The 24,729-nt window shown below is 35.5% G+C and overlaps 2 protein-coding genes across 3 annotated transcripts in view; one reads left to right on the forward strand and one right to left on the reverse strand.

Annotated features, from left to right (window-relative positions):
• The window catches only part of spon1b (spondin 1b), a 153,327-nt gene extending 133,031 nt beyond the window's left edge, over window positions 1-20,296 (forward strand). The window contains exons 12-16 of one of the 2 annotated variants that reach the window (XM_087311102.1): window positions 6,823-6,993; window positions 8,943-9,110; window positions 11,983-12,147; window positions 16,475-16,738; window positions 19,148-20,296. In XM_087311102.1, the coding sequence (XP_087167228.1) occupies window positions 6,823-6,993; window positions 8,943-9,110; window positions 11,983-12,147; window positions 16,475-16,738; window positions 19,148-19,314 (935 nt within the window). In that variant the 3' untranslated portion in view covers window positions 19,315-20,296. 2 annotated transcript variants of the gene reach the window in all.
• The window catches only part of LOC147830838 (uncharacterized), a 688,366-nt gene that overhangs the window by 661,021 nt on the left and 2,616 nt on the right, over window positions 1-24,729 (reverse strand). The window lies entirely within an intron of this gene.

The raw sequence follows: 24,729 nt of genomic DNA on the forward strand, positions 1-24,729 counted from the left end.
GTAAATGCATTTAGTTGCTGCCATGCGATCGGCTGATTAGAAATGTGTGTTAACAAGCAGTTGGACAGGTGTACCTAATACAGTGGCCGGTAAGTATATTAAAAGGCTATAAATATGACTTTTTTTGTTTTTTAAATTAAACACAAGTAAAAACATTTTATAAATATATAATAATAATAATAATAATAATAATAATAATAAATTATTAAAATATTTTAGTTATTGTATGTAAATATTAAAGTTTAAGAATATTTTAATTATTTACATTTTTGTTAATGTAAAACTGTACAAAAATATTTGTATATTCATATAAATGTGTAAAGGTAAAATAAAATTGTAAATACAAAAAACATGAAGTATTATACTTTACCATGATCATGCAAAATATCCATATTTTTGAGTATTTCAACATATTTATTGTTCTTTTAGCAACTATTAAAAATTGTTTTAATACTAGAACCCGAGCAAAACCAAGTGAGGAATGCGCATTAAATAAGGAAATGAAGGGAATGAAGGAATAAAATGGTACAGAAATGTATGCATGAGAAGCATTGATTTTAGTCGGCAGCGAGCAGAGCATGTAATTAATTGATAGTCTTGTTAGTGCCAGTAATGTAGAGAAATGCAAGGCCTGTCTTTTCAAGGTTAAGAAAACCTTACGCGACCTCAAACTGCTGCTTTGGAGTTTTATTTCTGCAATCTGCTCGAGCAGACCAGGGTATCGATTCTCTCGTCTCAGAAGTAGACGCTATAAACCATAACCATAAGCTATAAATTGTGGTTTATCGTTTAAAAGAATCAATACGACATTTGCACTCTGGTCTGTTGGCCATTTGGGTCAGAGAGTAAAATCTTGGTAAGTTAAACTGCAAATAATGTTTTCTGTTTTGAGCGGTTTACTGTCTGTACACCTGTAAGTCCTGCACAGCAAATCATACGCATATCAAAATCAGTTGCAGAACGTCTTTAATGAATCACATTTTTGTGCAGCTTAAAAATAACGAATTTGTCATAAAATACACTCTTAAAAATTGCTGGTAATTTCATCAAAACTGTTACAGTATAAACCTGTTATATTCTATAGCAGGGTGTTTTTTTGCGGTTGATAAAATGATGTAGACAAAATGTAAAATTATTTTACCATATTTATCACACTGAGGCAAAAAACAAACAAACACAGCAATTAGCAGTATTTTGTGAACAAAAAACGTCAGCCATCACAGGTGGATTTTCTTCCGTTTTTTTACTGTGATATTTTTTCATATACAAATATTTTTTCTGTATTATTATATCATTATTTTCTAATTATTACATACTATTGAATAAAAATATTTTTATTATAGAATGTTTTTTAATATATTAAATTATTTAAAATAGGCCAATTTAATGATTAGTATATTAAATATACAATTTATATTATATACTGAGCTATTAAATAGTTTAAAATATTTTAGTTTAAATTTTTTATAATAACATATTATTGAAATATTACAGTAGTAATAGTAGTAATAAACTAAAGCACTAATATTCTATAGTGTTACCAACATTTCCTTTAAAAAAAACGTTCTTCCTCATATACTGTACCATGCACCTTCTATATCCTGGCAGGTAGCGATCTCATAGATAACTTTTTTTATTTTTATGAATTATGTATTATCAGGGCCGGAGCAAGCTGAACTGCTGCTCTAGGCAAAAGACGGTCTGCCGCCCTAGATGCAGATATAACTGAGATATAACTGAGGGCGCGAGAGGTGAGGGTAATGTCAGGGACGCCGCCCTCTCTATTTTGCCGCCCTAGACGTGGTAAGGGCGCGGGTGGTGAGGGTAGTGTCGCAGACGGCACCCTAGACGAGGATATAACTGAGATATAACTGAGGGTGCGAGAGGTGAGGGTAGTGTCGGGGATGCCGCCCTTTCTATTCTGCCGCACTATGCGGCCGCCTAGGTCGCCTCTATGGACACGCCGGCCCTGTGTATTATTTGTTCAATAATAAGTAAATCAAGTTTATTTATACAGCACATATCATACACAGTGGCAATTTAAAGGGCTTTACATAAACATGAATAAAAGAGACAAGTGTATAAGAAATTAACAGTGATTAAAGACGATTAAAAGTGATTAAAATGTGTTAAAACAGCTTATAAAATAATGAAAAAATAAAAGAACGACATAATAATATATGAATATATTAGAGTATATCATTTAGAATATATTAAAATATACTAAATATTTTGAAACTGTATTCAAACAGTTGTATTTATTTATTTATATAAACTATACTATTGGATACAACTAACTGTATTACTTTTAAATATTTGTAATAGGATATTAGTGTAAAATGTATCATACAAAAATACATTTTTTAAATATTGTAAACTTTTCCAAATATTTAGAATACACACATGTATGTAAAATTGAAATCAGAATTATTAGCCCCCTGGATAATTAGACCCCCTGTTTATTTTTCCCCCAATTTTTCTGTAACGAAGTGAAGATGTTTTCAACACATTTCTAAACATAATAGCTTTAATAACTCATCTCTAATAAATATGATTTATTTGATCTTTGCCATGATGCCAGTAAATAATATTTGACTTGACATTTTTCAAGACACTTCAAAACAGCTTAAAGTGACATTTAAAGGCTTAACTAGGTTAATTAGGTTAACTAGGCAGGTTAGGGTAATTAGGCAAGTTATTGTATAATGATAGTTTGTTCTGTAGACTATCGGTAAAAAATATAGCTTAAAGAAGCTAATAATGTTGACCTTAAAATTGTGCTTAAAAAAAACAACTGCTTTTATTCTAGCCTGAATTAATGAAGTAAGAATTTCTCCAGAAGAAGGGAAAAAAAAATTATATATATATATATATATATATATATATATATATATATATATATATATATATATATATATATATATATATATATATATATATATATATGTATTTTATATTACAGTATGTCTAATATATATACTGTATATATATATATATATATATATATATATATATATATATATATATATATATATATCAGACATGCTGTGAAAATTTATTTGCTCTGTTAAACATAATTTGGTAAATATTTTTTTTTTTAATCAAAGGGGGGCTAATAATTCTGACTTCAACTGTACATACATAACTGTATTGCATCTCAAAATATTTAGAATATGTTTTAATGTTTGCATAATTAAAAAACATATTTTAACAAGTCTACCTTGCTTTTGGCCTAGTTTTCCCGTGTCCTCTTTCTTTCTACTCATTTGTTTCCAACACAATTCATTTACACATCTGTTCTGTTCTCCCTAATTAGCTCTTGTGTAAGTCCCTCAGTTCACTCTGCTAATTGTCCAGTATTAATGTTGCAGCCTCGATGATGTTTTGTTTGCTAGAATTGTGCTCTTTTGTGGTTCTCTAAAAAATGTTTATAATCTTTCATTCCATTGCTGTGCATTTTCATAATTACATGACAATATAGCAAAAAAAATATATACTTTCTATACTTTAACGGGGGCCTATTATGCACCTTTTTACAAGATGTAAAATGAAGCTCACAATACCACACAAATAATGTTTTATAACTCTTTGAAACTGCCCCTTTTTAGGCCCCTTTCTGTAGCTGTCGCAGTTCCGCCTGAGATCTGTTGTTTACTTTGAATTCTTCATGTTTAATCTTGCTATCAAAACATGTGAGTTGTTCTAACAAATCGCAATACAAACAATTCACAATAACCACGGAAACCTCCTAGAACAAAAACTGCGCAGCCCTTGTGCGTTTTGCCCTCTCTCCGTCTCTTTTATCCTAATTGTGTCATTTTGGTGACTGATGCTTTAAATTAGTTTCAAAAGAGGGCAGAGCTACAAATGCCTGTTTGTCAGCATAGTGGCAGATTCAAAAACAAGACTAACGTTCTATTCTATATTCAAAGTCAAAAGTGTTTAAATATTTTATATTTGCTTTTATTTTCTGTTGCATTTATACCTCTCCAAAATGTAAATTCTTATTGTTATTTTTTTTTTGTTATTATTTTAGCCAAAATAAATGTGTAGGCCTTTTACTTCATATCATACTGTGTATGACTCTGTATGTGACAAATACAGTTTAGATTTGGTTTTATGCTATTGAGGGACAGATTATCACTAATGGGCTGAGCTTTCCCCCTCTAATGACACGTGCAATGGGAGAATGTCAGTCAAAGTGTTTCTGCAGGCTGTTTTTATCAAGTGTGATTATAAAAAATATAACTAATAATTTTTACAACTAGGAGATGGTTTTATTCACAGACTGTTGCCACACAACTGTGTTTAACTGCCTCATAAAAGTGATTTTAGCATAGTAGGTGCCCTTTAAACAGAATAATCTTTGAATTTCGAATGGTTTGTACCATTTTGGTGACTGTTGCTTTAAATTTAAATGAGATTGTGCTCGTTTCAAAAGAGGCCAGAGCTACAAATGTTTATGTGTCAGCATAGTGGCAGATTCAAAAACAAGACTAATGCTCTATGCTAATGAGGGAGAGATGGTCACTAATGGGTGGAGCTTTCTCCCTCTAATGATGCGTACAAAGGGAGAATGTCAATCAAAATGTTTCTGCAGGCAGTTTTTATCAAGTGTGATTCTTAAAAATAGAATTAATTAATGTTTAATTTTAGAAGCTGGTTATATTTACATACAGTTGCGACACAACTGTGTTTAACCCCTTTATAAAAATGATTTTTACATAACAGGTCCCCTTTAAACAGAATAAGCTTCGAATGTCCTTAAAAAGCAGTGGGTTTTTTTACCGCTCGGAACATGACTTCATTTTGAAACAAAAGTCACTAGTCTGTAGCTGCCGCAGTTCTGCTTGAGATCTGTTGTTTACTTTGAATTCCTCATGTTTGTTTAATCTTGCTATCAAAACAACAAATACGTGAATTGTTCTAACAAATCACAATACAAATAAGCCAAAATAACCACGAAAACTTCCCAGAACAAAAACTGCGCAGCTCCTGTGATGTTGGCTCTCTCGTCTCTTGTCTGCGTTCTGACTTTCGCATTTTTTCTCCATCTCTCAGCGTATCTGTCTCATCCACACCTCCTCTCCATCCTCTGATCCACCTGTTTTCCCACATCACGTCTTCATCCCGACAAGCAGTGGAGTCTGTTGTTTCTTACCCGCGCGCACTATTGATTAATACTGCCTGCATTGCTTCGCTTCGACTCTCTTTTGTTTTTAATTAATGAGCCGTTAAGGGTTGCGCATTGATTGATAATCCGGCATCCCATTGACAGACCGACACCAGGGGGTCTCCGGAGGGGGGCCCCGTCAGGGCCACGTTTATTTACAGCTCTTATTAATGATTCACTTAGTTCTGCTTTATTAGCTCGTGCTCCCAAATGGAGGCCTGCGATTCTGCAGCACCCGAGACAAATCTATGGAGAGCCGACCCGAGTTCATCCATCCCAGCTGATAACAAATCTATTTACAAGCTCTGCCTTAGAGATAATTGGAGCGGCCGAGGTGAGATAAAGGATGCGGCGATCGGTCAGTTTGATCACATCTGTCAGCGCTTTATAGAGGTGGAAGATATGAAGGATGAGCTGGAGAGGGTGGTAGGGTACAGAGGTGGACTGGAAGCTTATGTGAAGAACCAGAGGATTAGAGAAGCTGCTCAATGCTTCAGAGTGCTGTATGTACTGTACAGTAGAACAGTGGAGAGGGAATGTCACACAGATTGATGTTTGCACTGATAATGAAGTCATTGGCCAGGAGGAGGTGTTTGTAATGCATGAGTAGCAATGTAAAAGTTAACCATTTTCAATATATGCTTTAGGGCTGCACAATATATCGTTTTAGCATCGACATCGCAGCATACACATCCACAATAGTCACATTGTAGCATGTACAGTGTCCAAACGTGATATTGTGAACAGGTACAATAGTTTGTTGCCATTCGTTCATGCTCCTTCGGCGTAGTCCCTTCTCACAGTAAAAATATCTCTGGCTCAGCTCTGGCCCACACAGTCAGCTTTTGCTTGGCCCGCATGCCACAGTGAATTACGGTACATGACTGGACCAAGTCTGGCTTCCAGACAAGGGCCAAACATGGACTATACAGTATCTGGGCCAAGTCTCATCCAAGTTAATAATGCATAACTGAGCCTGAACTCAACCAGAAATTGATAAACCTATGTTTCATTGCGCTTTAGGCATGCTATGGGCGTACTTTTTCTGGAAGCGACCCAATTGGGGGAATAAAATAAACATGTATTTTAAAAGTGGGTCAAGATTGGCCAAACTTAAATGGCCTGCATATCAATTATTAACATCTGGGCCAAATACTACATTTTACATCTGGCCCAAGTATTGTGTGTCTCCTTTAAAATGGTGTCACCTCTGCCAAAACAGCCCACAAGCTGAATGCCAGTGTCGAATGAATGCCTGCTTTGCCAGATTTATGCCAAATCTGGGCCAGAATTTTTTGCTACCTGGGTTATTCATCAGAGGTCGCCACAGCGACACCAATATACTCTCACATTCACACATGCACTCATACACTATGCTCAATTTGGTTTATTTAATTCACCTATAGCGCATGTCTTTAGAATGTGGGGGAAACCAGAGCACCGAGAGGAAACCTACTTGAACACGGGAAGAACATGCAAACTCCACACAGAAATGCCAACTGGCCTAGCTGGGACTCGAACCAGGGACCTTCTTGCTTTGAGAAGCCACCGAGCCACCGTGCCGACCACTCTTAGTTTTAAGTTAACTAATTAAATTTGGTGTCATACAAAAGTAGCTCACTAGTCTATGGCTGTGTTCTGTCTTCTAGAGGCCTCTACTTGTATGATGTCTGAGTGGATCAGCTGGTCACCCTGCAGCGCTTCATGCGGGATGGGCATGAGGTCCAGAGAGAGGTACGTCAAGCAGTTCCCAGAGGACGGATCCAGCTGCACACTGCCAACAGAGGAGACAGAGAAGTGTGTGGTCAATGACGACTGCTGTAAGTCTTACATTATGTTACGTTCATGATATCATGCACAGTTTCGGTCAAAGAGATTGGCAGTCTTGGTAATTGTGAGCAAGAAATGCTGTGAAAAAATATGCTGTTGAGTATGTCAGTATTTTTTCTCCAATACACATTGGTCAAAACCATTCGCACCCTTTTGTTTACTAGTTTTTGCAAGCTTTGCCTTGATAATAGCTCTACATCTTCTTGTAAATTGCTTGATGAAGTGTGTGGAGCATTAGACATTCAACAGACATTCAACACAGAATCTCTCCAGATCCTATGGGTTCTCTGGTCCATGTGGTTGCTCTTTCTCCTCGTTTTCGTAAGGGTTTAGGTCAGGGTATCAACATTTTGGTGAACTATGGCCCAGTTTGGTTGAAACAAAATTTTACAACAAACGCTGTTCAGTCATTAAAAATTCAAATAAAGCCAAAACAAAAGTTCATCTGTAAAAGTGAAAGTAACAGCAAAGTGCAATGCCATTTTTATGTACTAGAGATGCTTACATCAGAATATTATATATTTCACACTAGTTTCACCTAGTGGTTCTGCCAGCCACTATTTACATCTATATAAACAAATGAAGTTACATTCATCTAAAGGTGAAATATGTTTTGTGACTCCAGGGAAATTTTATTTGGTGGGAGAATAACCAAAGCAGATGACCAAAACACAATCTTTAAAATCGTCTTTTAGATTATTGCATATCGTTCTTTAATTTATCAAGCCAGTCTCATATTTACCATTGTGCAACCAGTAACCTGCAAATATGGATGCTGGTAAAATATGTGCATGCCAAGTGAGCATGAATGGAATGCAGGAATTTCAGGATGAAGAGCATTTCTATTCTGAAAAGGCATTTTAAAATGATAACCTAAGTCACACACTTTATTCATGCAGATTCAAAACATCTCCATTTGACTTCATTTACAGGGGTCAAATTTTTGGCCTCAATTTTGACCTTTTTACAAGGAAGTATTTACAATAAAATAACCCTGCCAGGACAAGATGTCAGCATGACATCATATTGACGTACCACAATGTCGTGGTGATGTTGGATTTTGTTTGGAAATGAAAACTGGGTTGACATCAGAACCCAACGTCAGGCCGATGTCAATGGCCAACGTTCAACCTAAAATCAGTCTAAAATCAATCAAATATCAGCGTCTAATCATGTTAAACCTTGACGTTGTGTGGACGTTACCACTATGACATCTATCAGATGTTGGATTTTGGTCACTTTCTAACACAACCTAAAATCAACCAATTATTAATATCATTTGATGTCGTTGTTGGACGTCAAAATAACGTTGTCCTCAGACACTGGCTGGACTTTACATTTTGATCACCAGTCACAACCTAATTCTAACCTAACATTAACGTCTTATGATGTTGTGGCTTTCTGGGAAGTATTTTTTGTCTCCAGAACGTGTTCTTGAATTTCAGGTCAAAATTTGGGCTGTCACCGACAAAAGGGTTTCTTAATTGGCCAGTAGTTTCTTCGTTAAAGCTGCCCGTTTATTTGATCAATTTAATTAGACCTACTGAAGTAAATATGGTAAATATGGTAGAGGCTTAAAAAAATTTCATTAATATCATGGTTTTATGTTGTACAGAAATACTATAATAATGAGCATTAAATATTTGATAATAAAATCCTGCACATACTGAACATGCCATCGATAAATGGTATGATTATAAATGTGTTTGGGCAAAAAAACTAATAAAAAATATTTTTGACTTCAACTGTATGCATGTATATAATAAATGGAAACATAAATGGAAATATACTTCTTAGACATATCATGTAAGTGCCAATAGTTTTGTCCATAGTGTATTGAAAAACAAATATAAACAAATATACAACAAATTGTTCTTCTTTGCTCATATATATCAAGGCCACCAATTATTTTGTTCAATACTGTATATGTGTGTTTTAGCACCCAGTAGCTGTGTGGTGACGGAGTGGGGCGAGTGGGAGCCCTGTAGTGTAAGCTGTGGTTTGGGCATGAGGAGGAGAGAACGCATGATGAAGATGGACGCCTCGGACGGTTCGCCCTGTCGAGTGCAGATGGCAGAGGCAGAGAAGTGCATGATGCCCGAGTGCAGTAAGTATGAAGTCGAACACACTCTCATGGGTCCAGGCTTGATTCATTACCAGAAATTCCTCTTTGCTGCTTGTCGATTTCTAATTAGACCTACGTGTCATTGCCGCGGGTCGATCTGCACCAGTTGTTCATGAGGACTCGTTTGAATTAAGGCATCAAGGTTTGTGTGTTTTGCTGTTTTGTAAGTGCTCGGAGCAAAGTTTGATGCTAATTTGGCTGGATCATTTGTTCTTAAGGAAAGAGATGGCAGGGTGTAAACAATTGTGTGTGGTTGCATAATGTGACCTTCAATAATCAGCCTTCAGCTTTGTAAAGGAGGTATTAAAAGCTTGTCTGATTGAACTTGTAGTGGATAGTGCTTTAAACGTACTAGTGAAAGAGTTATGCTAAATACAGTTAAAATAAGAGTTATTAAGTTATTAAAAAATTTTTTTTCTTTTTTTAAATATTTCCCAAGTGATGTTTAACAGAGCAAGGAAATTTTCACAGTATGGCTGATAATAATTTTTCTTCTGGAGGAAGCCTTATTTGTTTTATTTCGGTTAGGATAAAAGCAGTTATTAACAGTTAGTTAACCTAATTAACCTAGTTAAGCCTTTAAATGTCTATAGAAATGTATAGAAGTTTCTTGTAAAATATCTAGTCAAACATTATTTACTGTCATCATGGCAAAGATAAAATAAATCAGTTATTAAAAATGAGAAAATGAATTAAAAATTAAAAATGACTATGTTCAGAAATGTGTTAAAAACAATCTGCTCTCTGTTAAACAGAAATTGGGGGGAAAATTAACGGGGATAATAATAATTCTGACTTTAACTGTAGATAATCAGAAAACACAATACTGTAAAGATGTTTAATTATTTATTAATGTTTATAAAGTACAACAATTCTATCTGGTTCTTGAATGTGATTGGCTGATAGCCATGAAATATTTTGCCAGAAACATCACACAAAGGCCTCTTCACCTTTCATATTTGTGTATTACTCCGCCCACATACAGTCAGCAACAAGCAGAGAGACTCTCTACCTTTTGACAAATATTACTGCAAATATTACAACATACAAAGGTGGATAGTAACGAATTACATTTACTTCCTTACATTTACTTGAATTAAACTGTTGGGTAATGTGTACTTCTTGAGTACATTTAAAAATGTCTACTTTTACTCAAGTAAATTATTAGAGAAAAATCCTTACTCTTACTTTGCTACATTTGGTGGAATCTTGGAATGATGACTCGAGAAAGCCGTGCGAGTTTATACTGCCGTCACGCCATGGCTTTCTGCTGTTCTGAGAAGGACAGTCACGCTGTCTGTGCAGTGAGTTTATCGGACCATGTCACCCTCAGCCTCAAGTTCAGTTTATGTTTTTACTCCAAGATGTCAACAAGAATAGTTTGATAATGCTATGCATGCTGTACATCGAACTGACATTGCAACATTTACATGAATTCCAACCTGAAAAAACACAGTGGTAAGTGTCAACATTATCCCAATTTAAACCTTATTATTATAACTAGCGGATAACTAAAGGAACTGCTGTTTAATAGACTATCTATAAATCATTTACACTGTTAACATTCAAAAATATAACGTCTAAACATTATTTTTTAACATAATATATATAGAAAGTAGTTCCTCTTACAAAAGGGTTTTGAGACTCCCCGTGTTTAATTTTTTATTTATTTATTTATATATATATATATATATATATATATATATATATATATATATATATATATATATATATATATATATATATATACACACACACATGATTATGCCGTTGAACTGTTGTATAAATGCAATATCACACTCGTAGCAGTGCAATGTGGCTTTATATTGTCACTGGTGGGACGCTAAGGAACTTGGCCTGCAGCCTCGAGCCAACCCACTCCTCCTACCAGTGCCGATATACAGCCACACTGCACTGCTTCTCGTGTGAAATTGCTCACATACATTAAACAAAATATTATTTGTGTAATTATATTGCTTTATAATTTAACAGTGTTGTTGTTGTTGTTATTATTATTAAAGTGGCTGTTTAAATGAATATAGTGTGCAGTGTATAATGTATAATATAAATTAATATGTTACTATAGTGAATAAAATGGGTAATATGCAATATATTAGTCTAGTAGTCTATATTATTTATTATTCTTCATGAAAAATTAGCTATTTGTCATATATGTTAATTGTTACATTTGTGTTGCATATTTTAGTACAATGTATCAATAGTAATGATAACAATTATTATTTTATTATTATAATTATTATTTAAATTGAATTATTATTGCCTTTTTTTCTGAGAACCATGAATGTGAGTGGTGAATCAAAATTGTATTTAAATATTGCTCCTCTATAGTGTATGCAAAAAAACAACAACATTACTATACAAAGATTTAGATTAATTGTTTGCATTTTTGAATTTTGGATTAATCATAAAAGTTATTCTAGTAATTCATTAATTAATCTTAATTTGATGTTATTATAATTTTGTGGCTATACTGTAAAAATGTGGGGTGGGGGGAAGCTAACAAACATGAAAAAAACTATTAAACTATATTTTACTTTTTTAAGAAACCATCAAATAAAAAAACATTCAATTATTTATTTAAGCTTGCAAATATGTGATAGGCCATGTATAATAGCAGATCTCTGAGTATATATGATGTGCTTCATCAAATGATTTCTTTTGTAAATAGAAATATTCGTATCCACTAAGTAATGTAGACATAAAATATCCATCATATATCTAAAAAAAGGACTACAATTGTAGAATGCACTAGATAGTGTCCACTAGCACTCTAAGTATATACGCAGTAACTCTTTATAACCTGTAAAATGTTGCATCCCTTATGTGTGTACAGATGCGGTGGTGTGTATGCTGTCGCCATGGTCAGACTGGGGTGAGTGCAGTGTGTCCTGCGGTGTGGGCATGAGAACCCGTCAGCGCATGCTAAAGACACCCGTTAAGCCCGGCCAGTGTCCAGATGAGCTGGAGCAGGTGGAGAAGTGCATGCTTCCCGAATGCCGTGAGTAATATTAACAGTATCACTCAAATTAATGTCTTCTTTTTCAATACGCTTTTTAAAGGGACATTTGTTCCAAACCTTGTTGAGTTTCTGCTTTTCTGTTAAATACAAAAGAAGATATTTTGAAAAAATGTTGGAAACCGGTAGCCATTGACTTCCTTAGTATTTTCTTTTTCTGCTATGGAGGTCAATGGCTATCGTTATTGTTTTCAATAGTAATTCTTTTTTTAACCAGTTAAACTCTGCTGCTATTTTGGGATTTCCGCCTTGATTTAGCAACCCAAATTTAAAAGCTTCCCAAATCCACACTCAGAGGTGTAAATGCAAAAATTTGGTACCATTTTAAAGAAAACCCTTTGAATTTTCATAAAACACTTTTAAAGGTGTGTAAAAAAACTGTATATGTCGTCTGTGTTATAATAAACACCTAAAAAAAGAGGCACTTTTTGTATTTTTTTTATAAACTCAAATTTGAAAGTGTACCTTTTAGGTTCTGTGTGGTCTAGGGTGCTGTAATTAATTTTGGTGGTTCCTGCACATGTCTGTAATCACAGGAAAATGTCTCTACCATAATCTATGCAAAAGTTATTGTATTCCAACTGATGAGAGGTGCTGTACAAGCCACAGGGATCGATCATTGTTTTCATATTTCACTATTCTTTTGTTTGATCAAACATAATTCACTGTGTTTGGACCAAGTCAGACATATAAAAGGATTACTTATTCACATCACCTCAAAAACAGAGGAGAAATGGCCCTGAAGCACACAGCATAAGGTAAGAGATGACAGCTGTCTGAGCAGGGCTGCCGCGTCCATAGAGGAGACCTAGGCGGCCGCCTAGGGCGGCAGAGTAGAGAGGGCAGCGTTTGCGGCACTACCCTCACCACCTGCGCCCTCAGTTATATCCGCGTCTTGGGCGGCAGAATAGAGAGGGTGGCATCTGTGACACTACCCTCACCACCTGTGCCCTTAATCATATCCGCGTCTAGTGCAGTAGAATAGAGAGGGCAGCGTCCCCGACACTACCCGCGCCCTCAATTATATCCGCGCCTAGGGCGGCAGACAGGGCGGCGTCCGCGACAGAAACCCCCCCCCCCTTTTTTTTTTTTTCATTTTTGGGTTGAGGGCGGCGTGACCGTCCTTTGCCTAGAGCGGCAGCTCAGCTTGCTCCGGCCCTGTGTCTGAGCTATCTGGGGCTGCTTATTGATCATAAATTTATTGTTTTCACTTATGCCATGGAAACACCACGATTCATTTGATAACTGTTTGATATGTGAATATAATTTAGTAAAAAGAATGCTAGAACCGTATGAGCACCAACAAGAGCTTTCATTTGAGCTATAACTTGTACATGTGTGATATTAAAAATATGAAACTGAACCAATGTTTAGCACCCAGCTCGGCTTTCCAAAATACTGTGTATTTAAGTGTAAATAACTTTTGTAAAGTACAATAAAAACCAAAGTGATGCATATAAGCAGAAAATATAGATTCTACACTTTCAAACGAAACCACTTAATGGGGTCTGGTGCAATGCTAGCCCTTTAAATCTTAAAGCTAAAGTCGATGACGTCACGGACCCGGTCCGCAGAGTTTAACTGTTTAAATAATCTTTTTTGTGTTTAGCAGAAAAAAATTATGTTGGACTTGTTTTGAACAAAAAAATGATGACTACATTTTCATTTTTGGGTGTACTATCCCTTTAAGTCACACATCACAGTTTCTGAATCCAAACACTTCATCAGATGGTAAAAAAGAACAAGTGGTACTACTAATATACAGTCGCAGAGTTCTATAATACATCTATTGGACTTTCGTTATTAATAAATAGACAACAAACTGCAGTTATTTAATGTAATTACAATAAACCTTATGCACAGGGACTCCAGTGAACTTATGCCATTATAAACTGGCTGTGTTTACAGTACATTTAAAGGAAATCTCTCACCAGACAAGAATCACTGCATTAAATTCTATTGCTCTGCTCCATGTCTTCAAATATATGGAACTGTATTTTTCCACAGTAGTTATCAATGGATTTTCAGCACTCACTCAGCAAAATCTTTAAAAAAAAAGGATTAAGGAAGTTAAGTTTACTCAATTCAGAGACTAGTTGGAGGCGAGGCAGTGGCGCAGTAGATAGTGCTGTCGCCTCACAGCTAGAAGGTCGCTGGGTTGCTGGTTCGAACCTCGGCTCATTTGGCGTTTCTGTGTGGAGTTTGCATTTTCCCCCTGCCTTCGCCTGGGTTTCATCCGGGTGCTCCGGTTTCCCCCACAGTCCAAAGACATGTGGTACAGGTAAATTGGGTAGGCTAAATTGTCCGTAGTGTATGAATGTGTGTATGAATGTTTCCCAGAGATGGGTTGCGGCTGGAAGGGCATCCGCTGCATAAAAACTTGCTGGATAAGTTGGCGGTTCATTCCACTGTGGCGACCCCGGATAAATAAAGGGACTAAGCTGAAAGAAAATGAATGAATGAATGAATGAAGAGAGTAGTTGGTTCCTCTTTAAATAAGGGCAAGCAGGTTGGTAAGAAATAAAGCTGCTGTTTGTGGAGTAGTTTAATGATCCTCTGCAGAGATTTTGCGATATTCAATGTATTATATTTCAGCTGATTTCATCTAGTGTCCAAAGTCAGTTATAGTTGTGTGTTTCTCTTATTTGTTTCTGCTTATTAACAGCAGGTATTCATCATCAGTGCTCAATCATCACCCAACTAATCCTTTCATTGTCTCATCAACTTCAGTAACTTTAACTCAATTCAGAGAGGGACCAAATCTAAGCTGAGTAACGCATAGTTGCTTGCTGGTTTTACGCTTGAACAATGAAATGAATGCTTAGGTCTATTTAATTGGCTACATTTTGATTAAATGACATAATCTAAACGAATAGAACATTATGAAAATAAAAATCACATCACCCTTTCACTGGAAGTTTTTTGGTGGCTGAAAAGCACTTTAATGCATATGGCCCGCGATTGTTGCAATCCCTTTCGAGGGCACAACGGGGAGACATAAACCTAAATACTGTCCAGACAGTTTTAATTGCTTGTTCATTTTTACTTTAATTTTCAATTCGTTATGGCTTTGCTGGAGGGTTAAATGTGTGTTGATGGAGACTCCAGAGAAAGTTGAAATTCCCTTGTAGTAAGTCTGTAAAGATAAGGATAAGAGTTGGGTCACTATAGAGCAAACATGATTGATTCTATTTTGTTTTACATTTTTGCATTTATGAGGAAAAAGCTTGGTTATGGATGTGACACCTCTCTTTTACGGATGTGACAGATGTGAAATTGCCACTTGTGTGACTTTGGTAAATCAAATATAATTCTTTGAAAAAATTGACAGAGACATTTTTGAGTATTTTTACAGTACTGTAAAAGCCTACAAAAAAAAAAAACTTAAAAGGGTTTCACTATTTTGGTGAAAACTTCATGGCAAGATTGACATTTGCATGGAATTGCTCATAAATTCATAAAAGAGAGAAAAAATCATAAAAGAGAGACAGACAGACAGACATATAGACAGAGAGAGATAGAGACTGCAAGTATGTTTTTTATTAATAGCTGTAGTTTAAATATGTGAAGCTTGTTACTGAGAAATATAGTAAATGTAGTGTTCAGAAGCAAACAACTCATAGGAAAACATTGAAAAATAGTGATAAAACGTCTGTGTGTGTTTGAGAGAGAGATAGAGAGTCATGTACTACTAAAAAATGTAGTCACAAGTACAGCAATACCAGTCAATTTTGACCCTGTGAGACATTTTATGGGGTCGCGGTGAGGAAAACCTTTATGCAAACCTTTATATGTATGTCATTTGCCTGTTTGTTCTGATTGTTTCTGGGATATACAGATTACGGTTAAATAATATTTAAGAGTACAAAGTGACAATTTAAAAAAGATTCAGTTTTTCACAATAATTTGTAGCAGAATTTTAGTTTTAAAAAAAGTACACATAAAAGTATGATGAAGCCCAAAATGGGGACAATTAAATGCTAAAGCCCTAAAACAGACAATTAATGGCCACAATCACAATCATTTCTTAGACAGTTTATCTCCTGGAAGATGTCATAATTGTGACAGCCCTAATACTATTAAAAATCGTGGTTGTAACATTTATTTCCAAGCCTAATATCAGAAGGTTAGTCCTTCATCTTTTATAGAAATATTTATATATTGTGAAATATTTCCTTTATTGTGTGTTATGAAAAACGACTATTGAGATTTTTCTCAATTTAAATGAGTTGAGGCCTTTGAACTGAAAACAGTATTACATATTGCGTGTCACAACTTGACAAGCCTGTTTCTTTCATTTCTCCTCCAGCTACAGACTGCATGCTGTCAGAGTGGTCAGCCTGGTCCGAGTGCAACAAGTCCTGTGGGAAGGGGCACATGATCCGCTCTCGCATGGTCAAGCTGGAGCCTCAGTTTGGAGGTCTGCCCTGTCCTGAGACGGTCCAGAGGAAGAAATGCAAGATCCGCAAGTGCTCGAGAGGCTCCCGGGCCAGCGAGAAGAGGAAGAGACAGGAGGTTTCAGACAGGAGGAGAGCCAAGCAGAGCCGGGAGTCTGTGGCAGAGGAGAGCACAGGTCCAATCCTATTTTCTCTTTAATTGTTTACTTGTTGGAGGTTTAGCCACTCTGTCAACACATCATTACTGGAAGCAGGACTTAAATAAATAAATGTTTCAAATAAACATATGTACATTTAGAAAGCTACATTTGAATTATATCATCTTTGCAGTAAATTTGACATTGCTCTCTCTTCCGGCCCCCATTATCACTCACACTTTTTTTTCTTTTTCTGAAAGTCTTATGATAACACTGTTGGGTTTTTCTGTTATTATCTGAGCAAAAAGTAAAAAAAAAAAATCTTCTATTCACTGCACATTTAAGTTTACCCAATTGTCACAACTTCCACTGCTGAGAAACCCGGAAATGTAAACTTGTGTACACAAAATGTGAAAAAATGTATACTTTTTTTTTTTCATATTTTTTAATGCGGTTTAATTTGAAGCAAGCCAACATAGTGATCTATTTTGAATTCCTTAACCTTTCAGATTTTATTCAAACCCAGGTCAAACCTTTAGAATGTCTAAATAATAAGAATCAGTTGATCCAAATAATGAAAAATCCCTTTCATTAAAGGAGACCTATTATGTCCCTTTTTACAAGATGTAAAATAAGTTTCTGATGTCCCTATAGTGTGTATGTGAAGTTTCAGCTAAAAATACCACACAAATAATTATTTATAACTCTTTGAAATTGCCTCTTTTACACTTTGGTCTATTATTTGGACTGTCACTTTAAATTCAAATGAGATTGTGTTCTGTTCAAAATAAGGCAGACGTATACAGCAGAGTCAAAACTCTTGCTTCTTACTCAGGGCTTTTTATGCTAATGAGGAAGAGATGGGCACTAATGAGCTAAGCTTTTCTCCTCTGATTACATGTACAAAGGGAGAATGTCAATCAAAATGTTCTTGCAGACTATTTTTATCAAGTGTGATTATAAAAGATACAATTAATTCATTTTTACTGTTTCCACACAACTTGTCAAAAACTTTCAAACAATAACTTTTGTTTATGACAAAGTTATGAAAATTTTATGACAAATTTAATTTGTTCCACTGAAAAAAGTACACAGAACAATATTCATGGCACAATTACAATGGCCTCATGACACTCATGTTTATGACAGATTTATGACAAGTCGTGCTCCTATAGGCCTTGTTTACACTAATAGGTTTTCATTTTAAAACACATAAGTTATGCCTTCCGTCTATACTACCCCGGAGTTTTCAAGCAACAAAAACAAAGCTTTTTGAAAATGCTAAAGAGGCTATTTTAATTTTAAAACGCTGCTGCTCTATCTCAGTGTGGATGGAGGAAAACAGAGACATCTGAAAACAAAGAGATACACAATCGCCTATCTGATTGGGGCCTTTTCCTCGGTATTGAGTAGCTCAAACAAAGTTCAGTCTTACATCCTTTCCTTGTAGGTTCATACTTTGCAAGTTTGATGGGAGAAACAAACTCCCGAGGACATGTCAGTCAAAGGGAATCGGACTTTATAACATTCACATCACCCTGGCTGTGTTATATTGTTAATATTTTAACAATAAAATGAAAACATGATATAAGGAACTGCCTATTTTCATGTTTATATTAACAACTTACCAGACACCAGAAATAGCGAGTGTAGCTAGATATTTATATGACCTTAATCTCTACTGTATGCATATTTAGAACAAAATTGAGCCTATAACATTACTGAATCCTTTCATTTTCAGTGAAAAATACGAAACATACCCTCTCTTTTGCTGAATATCAGTTTTAATAATCAATAATGGCCATTATAAAAGTATAATGTACAATAAGTTTACGCAATATAAACAAACAATCCTGTCAAATGTGCAGAATCAGTGTACGCAGTTACATAAATTAATATACTGTATTACTTATCTTTTCACTGAGCGAAAACACGTTATCTGAGAACTTTAGATCAGTCAGTGAATATTCAGGGAATATGCTGTTAGATACGGACTACAAGATGAATTAAATATCACGTTTAACAAATATAGTGAGATTAGATCCAGCGGTAGATTCTTGATGAACCGTGCGACATGCACAGCTCTCACCTGGGGTTCTGTGCTCAAAGCACCCACTGACTGTCTGGAGCTCAGACGCACGCATACGCATAGCGTTTCAGAAACACTAGGTGAAACGAAAGAGTGGGCGCGGATCGTTTTAATTTTAAAATGCCATTTTAAAACTAAAAAGTATTGGTGTAAACAGGGCCTTTAGTAATATCAAGTTGTCAAAGACATCTCAAACCATGTCACCTTTGCACTTAAAATGACATAACTGAGTGAGTGACATGTTAATTCCATTCATCATAAATCTCATTATTTTTCATGACGAATGTTTTTGCTCCGCTCAAAAATTGTTGTTTCATGTGTACTTGAACCCAACTTGATTTTCTTTTACTCTCTTTCAGTAGTCTGTCCAATACGCCCTTGGTCCAGCTGGACGGAGTGTACTAAACCATGTGATGGGGGGACTCAAGAGCGAGTGATGACCATAAAGAAAAAGGGCAAATCCTCACAGCACAACCACTGCAAAAACAAGAAGGAGATCCGTGCGTGCAACGTACACCCATGCTAAAAGTGACTCTTTATCACTGTAATACACATACACACACATACACATGCCAGCACACGCAGATGCAGCTCATCCAGAAGCTGAATAGGGCAAAAAGGATGTAGTTTTAACCCAGGGTTTCCAGAAACGGCTGAGGGGTCTGTGCTCCAGTTACAGCTTGTAGGATATTAGAGTAACACACACGTGGACCAGGCCTGTTATCCGTGTTTAGTTTTAGATGCCTTCCTAACGGTCTTATATACTGTATCAATGTATAACCAACACTTTTCAGTACCAACGATATCCATGTGCACTTCTTTCCATCATTCATTATGCACAAAACAAACATATTTAGACACATAGCATTCCTGTAAATGGTTTTCTTTTGCATCCAAGCGGTTTGGATGCAACATCATACTGTTTGTAAAGGAAAGCTGTGTTTACTGTCAGCATTTCAGTTTCTAATCCGGGGCTGCGTTTATTGAGCGCAATCAAGGTGGGTCACTCACAAATCAATGCACAATTGATCCGGACAACAAGTGTTTGGGTGAGGAAGGACGATTCCTTTTCCTCAATTGTCAGAAGATTTAGTTGAATGCAGGCTTAGGATGATGCCTATGGGTAGTTTAACATTGTATAAGCACAGCTAAGCATAACCATTAAACTTTTTTTGTGGGAGGGGGGTTGTTTTATAAATCGTGATATATTAACTTTGAGAAAATAGATTGCCATTTTTTATTGCGTTATTAGATGTATAAGAGACTAATGTAAAATATTAACTCCTATGTAGGGAAAGAAGGCATTTCAGTTAGACGTTTCTTACTTTTATTGTTTAATTTTGATATATTTAGCTTCAAAAGGTCTTGCCAAAGTCAAGTGTGGATTTTTCTTCATTTAATTTTCTGTCTCAGTCTGTTTATCTTTTTTTCACTTTCCTTTCACCCTTCCTCTGCAATATTCTGCTATTTTGGAATAAATCTTTACAATAAAAGTTGATGTGACTACATGTTTTGGGTTCCAGTTATCTCTCTATCAATTTTAGCTCTTACTTATCTTAATAATGCCTGAAACGTTGTATTAAAAGCACATCTCATCATTATTTGACTATAAAAGGGAATGTCTTAAATTCTTCCCCATACTGGAATTAAAAGAACCTGCAGTTAATAGATTGGAATGTAATTGTACAGTGTAAGCACTAGAGGGAGACAAATACTAAAATGGCGCCATGAATAATATCGTAACTGCTACAGTTTGTCGCTAAGTGGCATCCTGAGTTTACAGTTCAATATCCTGACGGGATGAGCGGCTGCTGGATGAAAACTTGCTGGAATAGGTCAGCCAAAATTGAACATTCTGTCATAATTTATCATTCTCATGTTGTTGGCCAGTGTATTAGAGAATGACAGACTTACCATTTATTTTCATTACTACACTGGATAACATACAGTGAAGCTTGACTTTTGGAGTCTTTCAGCTGGAATAGAGGGGGTTTAGCAACGGACAGCTGACTAAAATAGATTGATAGCTTTATCAATCAGGATACATTTTACTGAAGTGTAGCCTTTTACCCTAGTAAAAGCAAAAGCTTCGTGATGCTCGCGCGGTGACGTTATTATGGCAAGCTGCTTTAACATAAAACATATTAGCCCAAACTGGGTTTATGGTTTTATTTTTAGACACTAGTATCTTTAATCTTATTTATTAAGTAGCTACTAGTGCTTATTTTGTTGATATACTAGTGTTTTATTGTTCCTTGTTACAAATTTCAAAATTTAGCCATTGATCAGGGTCTGTCATTGTGATATTTGTTGCTAGTGTGTATCTATTCCAATTGTGATTTACATATTTTAGATACTAGTAGGCATTATTCACTAGGTACTGGAATAGATATTAGAACCAACTGATTATTAGATAGATTAAGGTCTAGTAGTGTCTAACAAATGAGAACCAGAATCTAATAAATAAACTTAACTAACAAATAAGAACAAGTATAAAAATAACTCGTATCAAAAGAATCAGTTCCAGTATCCAATGAATACTACCTAATGGATAAATAACAGTACCTAACAAATAAATACAACTACTTTAAAAAGTACTATTATTCATTTTTTAATTTCCTTTTAGCTTAGTTAATTAAGGGTCGCCACAGCGGAACGAACCGCTAACTTATCCAGCATATGTTTTCCTCAGTGTATGCCCTTCCAGCTATAACCCAATACTGGTAAACACAAATACACTCATTCACACACATATACTACAGCCAACTTAGTTTATTAAATTGTGGGGAAACTGGAGCACCCGGAGGAAACAAGCCAACAACATGCAAACTTTACACAGAAATGCCAACTGACCCAGCTGGGACTCGAACCAGTAACCTTCTTGCTGTGAGGTGACGCTGTGCCACCGTGTCGCCAAAAGTACTATTAATGAGAACTTATACCTAATGAGTTAGGACTAATGTTCAATGAATAAGTACTCGTAGAATATTTCCTCATTAGTGGATTTGATATAAGTCAAAACTAATTATCTGATATCTCGATGGATACCCATTGAAGTCTATGACAATTTTTAATTTATTTTAGTAACAGTATAATGGTTAGTCACTATTAAAATAAGAGCTATATACAGTATGATGACTAAACAATAGTAATGGATAAGCACTAGTATCTAATGAATACCAACTAGCAGTGGTGTAAATTAACAAATTACAAATACTCAAATTACTGTCACTGAGTAGTTTTTTGCCAGAAATTGTCATTTACTAAGTAGTTTTAAAAATGTGTACCTTATAATCTACACCTCGAAGGATTAAGGCAAACTAAAAAAAGTGTTGCATGCAGAACTGTTGCAAACAATTTATTTGTGTTGAATTTAAACAAACAAATTAAATTGAATAATGTTCAACTTAGTTTGTTTGTTTAAATTCAACACAAATAAATTGTTTACAACCACTTAACGTAAAAAAAAAAAAAAGTAAATCCAAGTAATCATCTTTAAATAATATTTTTCATTCTGAAGGCAAAATGGGTCCAACTCAGTACTAGTAAGGTGTCCCTAACAGGGCTGGAGTGGGACTCCTTTTCAGCCCTGGAGTTTCAAGCCTTAGACCGGCCCACCTCAGTTCACAACTGACTATATTGAAATAAGGTCATTTCCCATTCAGTTTCTAATGACACTATCACGTCTTTTTTTGAGAAAACAGCTGCTTTTAAACTTCATATGTTCAACAACCCTAACAGTGTTAAATGTCTTAACAATAAAAATGAAAAAAAAAAAAAAAGACTCAGACGAGGATCAATCCCAGGTCGCTGGCGTCGAAACCTAATGTGCTAACCACTCGACCACAACAATTATGAAATTAATCTTTTGCAGGCTGCATCTTCATCACATGGCTGCGAGAAAATAGATAAAAAGAGCAGAGCTGCGGTAAGAAGACTGTGGTCAAGTAAATAAATACATTAATTTAAAAAGCGTGACTGCTGAGAGCAACAGATTCTGGAGCTAACGTTAGGGACACCGGCCCTCGCGGCCAAAAAAACGGACCGGCACACCGGGAATTCTCCCGGTCCTCCCGATTAGCCAATCCGGGCCTGGTCCCTAATAAAGTGTCCAGTGATTATAAATAATATCTGATGAATAAGTATTAATATCTTTTTGAAAGATAACTAGAGTAAGCACTACTAGAACAATCACAAGCAATAGAAGAAATACTAGTATCAAAATGATATGAATTAGTGGTATGAAAATAGATCCTGTTTATAGATTAAGTGCTAAAACAGCTTGCCATAAATTTATTTAAGTCTGAACTCTAGTATACTCCATGCAACTCTTAAACCTTTTATGAAAACTCCTATGGTAATTTAACTTGACAAGTACGGGATAAACAGCCCAGAGGCTGAACTCTTAAAACACTGGAGAATGTTCCTCTCTTCCTAAACACGATGGGAGCAATTTATTGTTAGCGCGCATCATGTCTCAACTAGCAGAGAGCACAGAAATTAATTAAACTGGGCATAAAAAAAAAAAAAGCACAGCAGCTTGGTAGTCATGGTAACTTGCTTCCTTTGCACACACATAAAAGAGAAGAACGACTGGGCAGTGGATTGAAGAGAATCCTACTATGAGGAAAGTTTGCCTTATAAATATTAATAAGAGTATGTGACGTTTTCACAGTTGGCCTGGTTAATTTGCAAGCTACTTAAAGCAGTTAGTGTTTTAAAACCAGAACACCATGATCTGTGGGGCATCATGATAACAGTTGTGAACAGCAGATTTAATTTTTTTTATCGTTGTTATTAGTTATAATATATAAATAGTCCATCTAATCAGTTCATGAGCTGCTCCCAGCCATCTGTGTGTATAATCAACAGAAAACTGGAACAGGTGTGTGTGTGTGTGTGGTGCTTGAAGGGATTTGTAGTTCTTTAGGTCACAGATTTGTGATTCTTCAGCGATCTGCAGTAGCTAGATTGCTGCTGACTGTAATAATTCAATTTAATAGTATTAAATTTTAATAGATTTAGATTGATTCTATGGAATCTGACAATATATATTTTAAAAAGGCACATTAAATAAAATCAAAAAGTTACAGTTAATGACATTTTTTGAGTATAAGCAAAACAATTAGAAAATACTGTCTGTAGGAATTCTGAAGTTCCATTAGATACTTTAGTCTCAGAAAGTGACATTAAATGGTTATGATGGAGATGGAACGGAGACATTTGAAATTATACGACTGAAACAGTAATAAGGAGAACTAAATATAAGTCAACTTGCAGTGAAACAGCATTTTGGTTAAATCTGCTAACTCTGTATGTTTTGTCTAGCAACGCTTAAAATACTGTGTCAATGTTTCATTTGGCATCCATTCACCCAGTCAGTATACACTTATGTCACTTTAGTTCCTATTGTGCTGGTTAAGACCCTGTTCTGAAGTCGGAACTAATTTATTTCCAATTGTCACTCTATAACTATTACCATTCCCGTTTTGAAGCATCAACATGCCCAAAAAACAGATGTCTTGCTGTAGATCTAGGAACTATAAAAAAGGTTCCTACAGTGCATGAGCTCGTATTTGATTGGGAACTAAACTACCATACACTGAATATTTAATAAATAAAGTAGTCATTCATTTAAGAATCAGACTTTTCAGGTCTCACAGGGAAACAAATAGTACAGTGACAGTACATCTTAAAAATATTTGTACATGAATTACTCAGCTGTTCTTTGCCTTCACAGATGTTGAATGGAGGACAATGTCTGGCAGTAAGGTGAGTCATTTCCTAGCTTTTAACCCAACCTGCGTGTCTCCATTGAGTTTTTGCTCAAAGGTTTTATAGAGGTTGTGACCATAACTTTAAAGAATGTGCTTCTTCTCTACAATCAATGTATGGAATAAATGTGAGCAAGTTTAACAATATATCCGTCTGTGGGGGTTGC

Source organism: Danio rerio, chromosome 25, assembly GCF_052040795.2.
Source record: "Danio rerio strain M-AB ecotype USA chromosome 25, GRCz13ab, whole genome shotgun sequence".
In the NCBI taxonomy this organism is placed as follows: Eukaryota; Metazoa; Chordata; class Actinopteri; order Cypriniformes; family Danionidae; genus Danio; species Danio rerio.